General features: G+C 41.4%; 1 protein-coding gene across 1 annotated transcript in view; it reads left to right on the top strand.

Moving 5' to 3' along the window:
* The window catches only part of LOC122561689 (kelch domain-containing protein 3), a 218,239-nt gene that overhangs the window by 86,841 nt on the left and 118,040 nt on the right, over window positions 1-13,358 (top strand). Inside the window, exon 13 of the mRNA XM_043713698.2 lies at window positions 7,101-7,186. Within this exon, the coding sequence (XP_043569633.2) occupies window positions 7,101-7,186 (86 nt within the window). The remainder of the gene's footprint in view (window positions 1-7,100; window positions 7,187-13,358) is intronic.

The raw sequence follows: 13,358 nt of genomic DNA, 5'->3' as shown, positions 1-13,358 counted from the left end.
AGAAGATCTATAAAGAAAAATACGATAGAACATGAGAAAAAAACAGCACAGAATGTAAAAACAGATAGTAAAAGTTTTGATAAATATATAAAATGAAAATGAGTGACTTATGTAAACATTTGTCCTTTAGCAGATAAGAAGAGGCATTTAGTTATGGGAGGTAAAAATGAGGACTGCAGATGTTGGAAGCCAGACTCTAGATCAGAGTGGTGCTGGAAAAGCACAGCAGGTCAGGCAGTATCCAAGGAGCAGGAAAATCAACGTTTCGGGCAAAAGCCCTTCACCAGGAATAGAGGCAGGGAGCCTGCAGGGTGGAGAGATAAATGAGAGGGCGGTGGAGGTGGGGAGAAAGTATCATAGAGTACAATAGGTGAATGGGGGTGGGGATGGAGGTGATAGGTCAGAGAGGAGGGTGGGGGAAGGTAGCAAAGAGTTCAATGGGTGAATGGGGGTGGAGATGAAGGTGACAGGTCAGAGAGGTGGGTGGGGGAAGGTAGCAAAGAGTGCAATGGGTGAATGGGGGTGGGGATGAAGGTGATAGGTCAGAGAGGAGGGTGGGGGAAGGTAGCAAAGAGTACAATGGGTGAATGGGGGTGGGGATGAAGGTGATAGGTCAGAGAGGAGGGAGGAGTGGATAGATGGAAAGGAAGATAGGCAGGTAGGACAGGTCATGGGGACGGTGCTGAGCAGGAAGGTTGGAACTGGGGTAAGGTGGGGGGAGGGGAAATGAAGAAACTGGCGAAGTCCACTTTGATGCCCAGGGATTGAAGTGTTCTGAGGCGGAAGATGAGGCATTCTTCCTCCAGGCGCGGGTGGTGAGGGAATGGCGGTGGAGGAGGCCCAGAACCTGCATGTCCTCGGCAGAGTGGAAGGGGGAGTTGAAATGTTGGGCCACAGGGCGGTGGGGTTGATTGGTGCGGATGTCCCAGAGATGTTCCCTAAAGCGCTCTGCGAGGAGGCAACCAGTCTCCATTTAGTTATGGGATATGATAAAATGGCCGAGTCATTGAACAGGTATTTTGTGTCGGTCTTCACAGTGGACCGGTTTTCACAGCTTCATAGCATGGCAGTAATTGACCAAAGGATGAAGGTAGGTGAGGACCTGGAAACATTAATTATGTCAGAAGAAGTAATGTTGGGCAAGTTTTTGGAGCTAAGGATACACAAGTCTCCTGGCCCTGATGGAATGCATCCCAGGGTACTAAAAGAGATGGTGGGAGAAATAGCAAGTGCATTTGTGGTAATTTTCCAAAATTTGTTGGACTCTGGGGCAGTTCCAGCAGATTGGAAAACATCAAATGTGACCCGACTGTTTAAAAAGGGCAGTAGACGAAATATGGGGAATTATAGACCAGTTAGCTTAACCACTGTAGAGGGGAGGATGCTTTAGTTTAACATCAAGGAAGAAATAGCAAGGCATCTAGATAGAAATTATCCCATTGGGTAGATGCAGTATGGGTTCATAAAGGGTGGGTTATGCTTAACTAATCTTTTGGAATTCTATGAAGGCAAGATTCGCCATGGGAGACTGGTTAGCAAGGTGAAATCTCATGCAATACAGGGAGAACTAGCCATTTGGATACAGAACTGGTTCAAAGGTAGAAGACAGAGGGTGGTGGTGGAGGGTTGTTTTTCATATCGGAGGCCTGTGACCAGTGGAGTGCCACAAGGATCGGTGCTGGGTCCACTACTTCTCATCATTTATATAAATGATTTGTATGTGAGCATAAGAGGTATATAGTTAATAAGTCTGCAGATGACACCAAAATTGGAGGTGTAGTGGACAGCGAAGAAGGTTACCTCAGATTAAAGTGGGATCTTGATCAGATGAGCCAATGGGCTGAGAAGTGGCAGATGGAGTTTTATTTAGATAAATGCGATGTGCAGCATTTTGGGAATACAAATCTTAGCAGAACTTATACACTTAATGGTAAGGTCCTAAGGAGTGTTGCTGAACAAAGAGACCTTGGAGTGCAGGTTCATAGCTCCTTGAAAGCAGAGTCGCAAGTAGATAGGATAGTGAAGAAGGCATTTGGTATGCTTTTCTTTTTTGGCCAGAGTATTGAGTACAGGAGTTGGGAGGTCATGTTGCGGCTGTACAGGACATTGGTTTGGCCACTGTTGGAATATTGTGTGCAATTCTGGTCTCCTTCCTATTGGAAAGATGTTGTGAAACTTGAAAGGGCTCAGAAAAGATTTACAAGGATGTTGCCAGGTTTGGAGGATTTGAGCTATAAGGAGAGGTTGAATATGCTAGGCCTGTTTTCCCTGGAGCGTCGGGGGCTAAGGGGTGACCTTATAGAGGTTAATAAAATCATGAGGTGCATGGATCGGATAGATAAGCTACCTTCTCTCGGGGGGGTGGGTGCGGGGGAGTCCAGAACTAGAGGGCATAGGTTTAGGGTGAGAAGGGAGAGATATAAAAGAGACCGAAGGAGCAACTTTTTCACACAGATTGCAGTATGTGTATGGAATGAGCTGCCAGAGGAAGTGGTGGAGGCTAGTACAATTGCAACATTTAAAAAACATCTGGATAAGTATGTGAATAGGAAGGGTTTGGAGGGATATGGGTCGGGTGTTGTCAGGTGGGACTAGTTTGGGTTGGGATAGCTAGTTGACATGGATGAATTGGACCGAAGATTCTGTTTCCATGCTGTACATCTCTATGACTATATTATGAGCAAGGTGGACAACGGGGACCTAGGAGATGTGGTGTACCTAGATTTCCAAAAGGCCTTTGACAAGGTGCCACATAAGAGGCTGCTGCATAAGATAAATATGCATGGTGTTATGGGTAAAGTATTAGCGTGAATAGAGGATTGGTTAACTAACAGGAAGCAAAGAGTGGGGATAAATGAGTCCTATTCTGGCTGGCAATCTGTGACCAATGATGTCCCTCAGGGATCAGTTTTGGGACTGCATTTATTCACAATGTACGTAGATGATTTGGAGTTGGGGACCATGTGTCACGTGTCAAAGTTTGCAGATGACACTACAATGAGTAGCAGAGCAAAGTGTGCAGAGGACTGAGAACCTTTGTAGTGGAACATAAATACTTTAAGTGAGTAGGCAAAGGTCTGGCAGATGGAATATAATATTACTAAATGTGAAGTCATCCATTTTGGTAGGAGTAACAGTGAAAAGGATTATCACTTGAATGGTAAAAAAATTGCAGCATGCTGCTATGCAGAGGGACCTGGGTGTCCTTGTGCATTAATCACAGAAGGTTGGTCTGCAGGTACAACAAGAAGGCAAATGGAATTCTGTCCATCATTGCTAAAGGGATTGAATTCAAAAGCAGGGGGAGGTTATATTGCAGTTGTATAGGGGGCTGGTGAGGCCACACCTGGAGTACTGCATGCAGTTTTGGTTTTTTGAGAAAGGATGTACTGGCACCAGAGGGGGCTGCAGGAGAATCACTAGGTTGATTCTGGAGTTGAGGGGTTGGCTTATGAGGAGAGACTAAGTCGACTAGGATTATATTCATTGGAATTTAGAAGAATGAGGAGGGATCTTGTGAAAACATATAAAATTATGAAGGGAAAAGATAAGATAGATGTAGAGAGGGTGTTTCCACTGACAGGTTAAAGTAGGACAAGAGGGCATAGCCTCAAAATTATGTGGAGCAGATTTCGGATTGAATTGAGAAGGAACCTTTTCACCCAGAGGGTTGTGAATCAATGGAATTCCCTGCCCAGTGAAGTGGTTGATGCTACTTCAGTAATGTTTTTAAAGCTAAAATAGATTTTTTTTTGAACAATGAGGAATTAAAGGTTACGGTGAGAGGGTGGGTAAGTGGAGCTGAGGCCATGAAAAGATCAGCCCTGATCTTGTTGAATGGCAGAGCAGGCCGGAAGGGCCAGAGATGGCCTACTCCTACTCCTAGTTCTTACATTCTAATACCTTCAGCAAGAGAAACAGTTTATTACTTGCAATGTGTTATAAAAAAGTCTGAATACTTTAGTCTGAAGGCTGTACATTTGTTCAGCTTAAATAATATTTTATCAGCTTTTAATGTCCAACTGTATCATTCCTTGGTATTCTTTGATGGGACATGATCATTAGTAAGGCCAACAGCTGTTGCCCATCCCGAATTATCCCAGTGTTGAGTGGCTTGCTCAGCTATTTTTTACATTTGTAGCATTATTGTCATATGTACCTTGTGAAAAGTTTTGTTTTGCATGCAGTACAGGCAATTAATACCATACAAAGTGCATAAGGATAATAGAATGGTGTAGGGAATACAATGTTACAGCTACAGAGAAGGTACACAAAGAGTGAGATCAACACTTAATTTAAAATTTAAGAGGTCCATTCAGAAGTCTAATGACAGTGGGGAAGAAACAGTGGGAAAGAATGTTGGTATGTGTTTAAGCTTTTGTATCTTCTGCCAACTGGAAGAGGTTGGAAGAGATTATAATTAGGGTGGGAGAGGTTTTTGGTTATGTTGGCTGCCTTCCTGAGGAGCACCTGTCACATGTCAAAGTTTGCAGTGCTCCTTTGAGAATCAGTTATAATTTGAAGGTGCTGGTGTTGTGCTGGGGTGGGCAAAGTTAAATATCACACAACGCCAGGTTATAGTCCAAAAAGGTTTATTTGAAAGTACAAGCTTTTTGGAGTGCTGATCCTTCATCAGGTAGGAGCAATGCTCTGAAAGCGAATACTCTCAGAGAATCAATTGCATTGCTGTGGATTTGGAATCATATAAGGGTCATACCATGGCTACACCAAAATTGGAGGTATTGTGGATAGCGAAGAAGGTTACCTCAGAGTACAACGGGATCTTGATCAGATATAACAATGATCCGAGGAGTGGCAGATGGAGTTGAATTTAGATCAATGTGAGGTGCTGCATTTTGGAAAAGCAAATCAGGGCAGGACTTATACACCTAACGGTAAGGTCCTGGGGAGTATTGTTGAACAAAGAGACCTTGGAGTGCAGGTTCATAGATCTTTGAAAGTGGAGTCGCAGGCTGATAGGATAGTGAAGAAAGCATTTGGTATGCTTTCCTTTATTGGTCTGAGCATCAAGTATAGGTGTTGGGCGGTCATGTTTCAGCTGTACAGGACATTGGTTAGGCCACTTTTATAATATTGTGTACAAGTCTCATCTCCTTCCTATCAGAAGGATGTTGTGAAACCTGAAAGGGTTCAGAAAAGATTTACAAGGATGTTTCCAGGTTTGGAGGGTTTGAGCTATAGAGAGATGCAGAATAGGCTGGGGCTGTTTTCTCTGGAATATTGGAGGCTGAGGGGGTGACCTTATAAGAGGTTTATAAAATCATGAGGGGCATGGATAGGGTAAACAGGAAAGGTCTTTTCCCTGGGGTGGGGGAATCCAGAACCAGAGTGCATAGGTTTAGGGTGAGAGGGGAAAAATTTAAAAGTGACCTAAGGGGCAATGTTTTCATGGAAAAGGTGGTGCATGTATGGAATGAGCTGCCAGAGGAAGTGGTGGAGGCTAGAACAATTACAGTATTTAAAAGTGAAAAATCACACAGCACCAGGTTATAGTCCAACAGGTTTAATTGGAAGCACACTAGCTTTCGGAGCGCCGCTCCTTCATCAGGTGATAGTAGAGGACACAATTCTAAGGCACAGAATTTATAGCAAACATTTATGGTGTGATGTATCTGAAATTATACATTGAAAAATACCATGATTGTCGGTTGAATCTTTCATCTGTTCGAATACCATGATCATTTCACTTCTTTAAGCATTTAAAAGGCATCAGATGGAATGTGCATAGGAAGAGTTTAGAGGGATATGGGCCAAGTGCTGGCAAATGGGACTAGATTAATTTCAGATATCTGGACGGCATGGACAAGTTGATCTGAAGGGTCTGTTTCCAAGCTGTTTATCTCTATAACTCTATGATTTTATACCAGGTAAGGATGGAAGGCTTCCTTCCCTAAAGGGCTTGAGTGAACCAGATAAGTTTTTATCACAATGATACTTTCATGGTCACTGATTGTGAGACCAGCAACTTGTTTTTATATTCTAGATTTATGAATTGAATTAAAGTTTTCCCAGTTCCTGTCATGGGATTTGAGCCCATGTCTGCACAACATCAACCTAGTTCTCATAATGATTAACTAGTGACATTACTACTACATCACCATCTGAGCAGCTGAGTGAAATAGATTCCTCCTATCCACAATGACAAAGCTCCTCATAACTTCATACACCTCAATAAAACCTTCGGCTCTTCTATTCCAAAAAAAATGCAAAGTTTCTCCGTTCCTTACAATATTCTTGTAAATTCCTTCCATACCCTCTCTCGTGCAAACATAATCCTTTCTGTGGTGAATTGTATGAGGTAGGCTAGCTTGGCCTAACTATTGTTCTCTAGAATTTAGGAAACCTCCCTGCTTTTATATTCTATACTGAAAAAAAGAAAGTATCCCATATGCCCTTTTCACCACCTTATCTGTCTGACCAGGGACTAACTCTAGATTTATGAACTGAATTTAAATTTTCCCAGTTACAGTCATGGGATTTTTCTTTACAGTTATCAGCATCCTATCATTTAATTGTGATTTTCCTTGCCTTTGTTGGTCTGCTCCAAATTTCTTACCTCACACTTCTCTTCCTTGAATTTTATGTGACATTTTTCTCCCACTTGACCAGTTCATTGGTATCATTCTGTAATGTACAACTTTCTGTCTTGCTATCAACTGCACAGCCAATTTTGTATTATCTGCAACCTTCTAAATCATGCCATTATATTTAAGTTTAAATTATTTGAGAATATCAGAGGCTTGTAAAGGGGAATAATTATAAAAACGGGAAACTAACGAACTATTTGAATTGAAGTAATTTTCCCATAGCCTCTAGGAGATTGCTGTTTTCAGCCATTGTCATGGAGGTCCAACAGTCTCCTTTTGGAATCAGACCTTAAGGTTTCCCAGCGCTATCACCTTCTCAATTTGTATGTTGAGAATAAATCAAACTCAAAGATTCAGGAATTCTGTACCAAAGATAAATAGTCTAATACACTTTTTTTATAGATTGTTTTGTGCAGTGTATTTTAGCCTGAGCTTGACTGATGCAATTTAAGAGATGTAGTAAGTCTCATGTTAATATAATTTTCATTTCAGCAAAAATGAAGTGGAAGATGCCTTTATATGTTGGAATTCCCCCTGAACGTAGGCAGAGCCATACGGCATTCCTTCTTCATAGTCATGTAAGTACAGGAGCCAAACCCTTTGAACATGCCCCTTCAATGTTTTCCCATTTCCGACTTCAAGACACCCTATGACCTTTAGTGACACAATTAAAACTATAAATTTCTTGACATTGGGTGATAAACATCAATGAATATATGATAGTTTGAGACACAGTATAGGTTTTACCTGAGAACCCTCAGACAAACTTGATGAAAAAGATGTTACCTACTTTGTTCTATTTATTAGGGATAAATCTCTTACAAACAGGCAAAGCTCAGTTGACAATTCAAAGAAGTGTTGAGAATTTGAAGGTTTTTGTTAATACATATAGAGAAATTGCTTCCACTGGCAGAAGGTTTGGTAAACAGCAGGCACAGATTTAAAATAATTGACAAAAGATTTGGGGAGATTTGAGAATTTCACCTCAATGAGGTAATATCGTTTGGAAATCATTGCCTAAAATCAGATTTCTCAAATTCTGAGTCATGACCTCTCATGGGGTCATGAGCTCTGAGGTAGCAATGGCATCTATGAAGCAGAGACTCATACCTGATAGTCCAGTAATTGGCCCAAAGGTCTGTTTAATTGTATGCGAGTTTCTGCTGGTGGCTATGACCTAATGAAGTGAGTTGTGTGGGATCGTGTTCAATGACGTCTAAGATCGGTGAGTGGAGAAAATAGCCTCTCTATTGAGCATCTGCAGTGGCACAGTTCGAGGCGGCGATCGAATCCAAAATACAGTTTTACAGTAGCTTCTTTTATAGACAGATTTTACGTGCATGAAAATTTTAGCACGATGTTGTCACATAGTTGTATCTCTTGTACACAAGTTTGCATGACATCTGTCCTGGGGAAACCACTTACTAAATGCTGGCTGTTACTCCTGATGGGATTAGAATGTCTGTCCAGTCTGAGCTTGCATAATTAAGAGGTATTAGTCCTTTTGTCTTTAAAGTTAGTAATGTTAGTAGAAATACGAGTCTCCTATGTGATCCAAGTAAATGAGAAATTATATATGTACTAAATAAAAGTATAGAGGGTATTAAACTGATCTCCCACAGCTGGGTCATGAGATTTCATCTACAAGAGCAGGTTTTTGACAGTTCCTACACTTTCATTCATGCAGTTTCATGGAAGTGCTGTTTTGATAGTAAGTTTCTTAATAGGGGTAGCAGCCCTATTTAATATGTATTTAAAAATTATAAGTCCATACATTTGTATAAGGTTGTACTCCTCAAAAAAAGTTAGAAATAGGTAGTGTATAAGGAAATTTCAAAGAGGTAAAAAGTAGCAGACTAGAGGGATGAGCTGTTGGAGGAAACTGTTTGATGTCCTGCAGCCTATTCAGGAGCAGGTCCCAAGAGATGGTTACTAAGGGCTAATTAATATTATGATCTTTCCATATTTGGAGTGAGTTATGGAGACATGATGACGAGGATGGCATTATTCTGAGTAAGTTACAGTATTAACACTTATTCAGGGGTAGCCTTGGATTCAGCAACAAGTCTAAATGTTGCTTGCAGCATGGGGCCAATAAGAATTGAAAGTTGTAAAGAAGCAGTAATGGGTTGGCAGCCTAGGAAGGGATGTTTAATTTAGTTTATCTTGTAAGAGTAAAATGTACTACAAAAAAGCGGTTTTATGAATGAATGAATAGAAATGCGTTATAGTAAACGTAGAGCACTTGTGAATGAGTTAGTAAAGAGAATCATGACATATATCTCACAGCTGTGAGGCTGAATTTTTGTCACCAAGAGAATCAAGCTCGATGTTTTTGCCTGAAAGATATTGAGTATTTTGAATGTTTTGAAGCGACACTAATCCAGACAAGTGGAAAGTACTTCATCACATTCTTGACTTATGCTTTGTAGATGGTGCAAAAGCCTTGGAAGAGATGAGTTACTATCACAGTACAAATAGCCTCTGATTTGCTCTTGTAATCATAGTACTAATGTGGCTGGTTCAGTTACATTTCTGGTCAGTGATGACTTGCTAATGATGGGGTGATTCAATAGTCGTGATTCCTGAGTGGGGTGATGTGGTGAAAGGGTTAAAATTATGTCCCAATACATGTGTGAATCTTATTATGAATATGTTACCGGAATGGAAGGTGTTGCTTAGTCTTGCCCTGTTGTTCGCATGAATATGTTACCAGAATGGAAGGTGTTGGTTAGTCTTGCCCTGTTGTTCGCATGAATGTTTAGATCTCGAAAGAGTATATAAGCTGGGAAAGTCCCCAGTTCGGTAGAGTCTGCTCCGGGTTACGTTTAACCGCCGAGCGTGGGTTGTTGGCAACCGCTCTACGAGAACTGACGGCTCCCAGTTCCGGTAACATGTAGAGTGAGTATAAACCAGACCCGTTGTAAGTACGAGACCTGGTTGAGGCGACACTGCGGGGAATAAAATACTTATATTCTAGCAAACTCGTCTCTCAGTTCTTTTCTCCTGGTCTGTGTCAGACTACTCTCCTGCGAACCCGATCCTTGAGAATTCATAAAACAGGTGAAGATGGGAATGAAGGCTACATTTCCTTTTGCAAGAAATGATCATTGCTTGCTGAGAATTAACTAAGCCTTGATATTGACTAGGTCTTGTTGTATTCAGTCATGAAATATTTCATTATTGGAGGAGATGCAAATGGAACTGAACACAGGGCAATAACCGTCCCTGACCTTAACCTGGAGGGAGGATCATTAATGAAGCAGGTGAAGATGGTGATTTTGAGGAAATCATTTGGCGTTATTATGCAATACAGATATTTGACCTCTGACAGTACAAATATCTTCCTTTGTGCATGGTATGATCCCACCAGCGGAGGATGTAGCCTGATACCCATTTTACTTTAATTTTACTAACATGTTTTGAATTTTGCTGTACCTATTGGGATTCAGATTGGCCTTTTCTATTGCTGAGGTTTTTGTTGAAAAATTTATCATCAAGTGATTTGCAACAATTATTAAAGTTGGATTAAATTAAGTGCTGGTGTTGTATTAATGTCACTGAACTAATAATCTGAGGGGTTAATTCTCTAGCACCATGGATTCAAATCCCATCATTGCAGCTGGACGAATTTAAATTGTATGGGGGATGATGGCCTAGTGGTATTATTGCTAGACTGTTAATCCAAAAATCCTGGTATTATTGTCAGAACCAGTGTTCAAATCCTGTCATGACAGATTGGGGAATTTAGATTCTAAAAATATTTGGAATAAGGAGTTTAATGTTAACCATGAAACCATTACCAAATACCAGGAATTGGATTTCATCTGGTTTACTGATGTCCTTTAGGGAAGGAAATTGGCATCCTTACCTGCTCTGGCCTATAGGTAAGCCCAGACTCACAGCAATGCGGTTACACTTAATGCAATAGGATGGGTAATAAATGCTGGCTTGGCCAATGCTATCCACATGCTGGGAATGGATTAAAAATGCATTTGCAGAAAAGCAGGGGCTAAAGACAGAACCAATTGTGATAATAGTCAAGCATTTTTGTTGGAAGAGAAAAAGCTTGGCCGAGATAAATCAAAGATTGAGTTAACTATGACTCAGCTGCAGTTGAAACAGTAATAGATGGGAAAAGAAAGAGATTAGTGAAAGTTTGATATTGACTTCCAGAAAGAGAAGTTTGAAAAGGGAATAAAAAAAAGCAGGTGAGAGAGTTTCAGTGAAAGAAACAAATTCGGTAGCATGAACTATATAGAAAAAAGATGTTTTATTTACATGGACAAGGAATAACTGATACGTTGTTTTGAATTTATACCTAGGTTTCGATTTAGCTAGGAATATCAGCTGGAGCCTATATTTAGTGAGGGAGGACGTAACAACTACTTTGTGTTCTTTGAGAAATTTGATAAAAGCTTGATCACAAGAGAAGCAGACAATTCTTTAAAAAAATGTCTTAGTAGGAAAAGTGTTGGATGTATTTTCAAGTTTTTAAGCCAAGCAATCTTCCAATTATGAATCATAAGTGTAATGGTAATTAATTCCTGTACGTTTGTCTCAGGAGTGTATCAATTAAAATTTTTGCATCTGAAGTTAACTGCATCAAACATTTGCAGATTTTGTTGTTTGACCAGTGTTTTTGATCAATAAGGTTAGAAGAAATTTTTGAAAATGTCAAGAAAATAGTAATGGAAGAATTTAGAAACAACCAGCTGTTTGGTCAACACCCTGAAATGTCATAAAATTTCTGGAGGAGGAGAAGTTGTGCTTCTGGCAGATAAGCTGAAAATGTGTTGCTGGAAAAGCGCAGCAGGTCAGGCAGTATCCAAGGAACAGGAGAATCGACGTTTCGGGCATAAGCCCTTCTTCAGGAATGAGGAAAGTGTGTCCAGCAGGCTAAGATAAAAGGTAGGGAGGAGGGACTTGGGGGAGGGGTGTTGGAAATGCGATAGGTGGAGGGAGTTCAAGGTGAGGGTGATATGCTGGAGTGGGGTGGGGGCGGAGAGGTCAGGAAGAAGATTGCAGGTTAGGAAGGCGGTGCTGAGTACAAGGGATTTGACTGAGACAAGGTGGGGGGAGGGGAAATGAGGAAACTGGAGAAATCTGAGTTCATCCCTTGTGGTTGGAGGGTTCCCAGGCAGAAGATGAGGCGCTCTTCCTCCAACCGTCGTGTTGCCATGGTCTGGCGATGAAGGAGTCCAAGGACCTGCATGTCCTTGGTGGAGTGGGAGGGGGAGTTAAAGTGTTGGGCTACAGGGTGGTTGGGTTGGTTGGTCAGGGTGTCCCAGAGGTGTTCTCTGAAACGTTCCGCAAGTAGGCGGCCTGTCTCCCCAATATAGAGGAGGCCACATCGGGTGCAGCGGATGCAATAGATGTGTGTGGAGGTGCAGGTGAATTTGTGGCGGATATGGAAGTGTCCCTTGGGGCCTTGGAGGGAAGTAAGGGGGGAGGTGTGGGCGCAAGTTTTGCATTTCTTGCGGTTGCAGGGGAAGGTGCCGGGAGTGGAGGTTGGGTTGGTGGGGAGGGATGAACTCAGATTTCTCCGGTTTCCTCTCCCCTTCCCCCACCTTGTCTCAGTCAAATCCCTTGAACTCAGCACCGCCTTCCTAACCTGCAATCTTCTTCCAGACCTCTCCGCCCCCACCCCACTTCGGCCTATCACCCTCACCTTGACCTCCCTCCACCTATCGCATTTCCAACACCCCTCCCCCAAGTCCCTCCTCCCTACCTTTTATCTTAGCCTGCTGGACACACTTTCCTCATTCCTGAAGAAGGGCTTATGCCCGAAACGTCGATTCTCCTGTTCCTTGGATGCTGCCTGACCTGCTGCGCTTTTCCAGCAACACATTTTCAGCTCTGATCTCCAGCATCTGCAGTCCTCACTTTCCCCTTCTGGCAGATAAGTACAATATATTACATATGATGCGATGGGGTGCAAGATTTTTTTTTGTAAACCCACAGAGAAAATGGAGGAAATGGGAAGTTTGAAAATGGAGGTGATTCTTCCTTAGGAAGAGGCAGAAGCTGTTCCAGACAAAAAAAAATGCAAAGTAATCATTGTGTTTTCATTGTCTTACATCAAGATATAGAAAAGGGAACTATTGAAAGCTGTAATTAAATCTGTGGCAGCATGAGGAATGTCTGTGGACCCTTTGGAAAAAGGTAAAGGAAATGTGTATTGCCACAGTAACAATTATACAACTGCAAAGTATTTCCTTAGAACCAATTAAAGTAGTGGATGTATATCAGGATAGTGAAGAAAACCCATTTTCTGATGGATGCTAATTTAGTAAGTCAGGTTACTGGAAGTAATGGAGGTTATGGGTGAAATCTTACTCATCCCGAACAATGTGGCCATCAGTGAGTCACTTGAGAAAATGTGGTGAGATCAGCAAAAATGAGATTCTCGATATCAAAGGAGAAAAATGTCCAATTCTCCAATAGGTTTTGAACAGTGAGATGAAAATCTCCTCATTCGCAACAAGAGGCTCATTCACATATACTAGTGTGCCATTATTGCATAATCTCCCCTCTATCCACAGTCCAGATAGAAAATTCCTGATGCTGCACCTACCACACAGTGTGTTAACTTTTATATAAAGCAAAGAAACTGTGAGTCGACTCTTAATAATAATAAGCACCAATATTTATTTATTTAACACAATTAATACTATAACACAAAATACAGTATAAACTAGCAATTTACATTATAATCCTAATCAACTATCCTGTGCTTTAACTAACTCT

The sequence above is a fragment of the Chiloscyllium plagiosum genome, unplaced genomic scaffold (assembly GCF_037043375.1).
Source record: "Chiloscyllium plagiosum isolate Xiang-an unplaced genomic scaffold, Cpla_swu_hap1 HiC_scaffold_2, whole genome shotgun sequence".
NCBI lineage: Eukaryota > Metazoa > Chordata > Chondrichthyes > Orectolobiformes > Hemiscylliidae > Chiloscyllium > Chiloscyllium plagiosum.
Note: the sequence above shows the minus strand (reverse complement) of the source record. Positions and strands in the feature narration are given on the sequence as shown.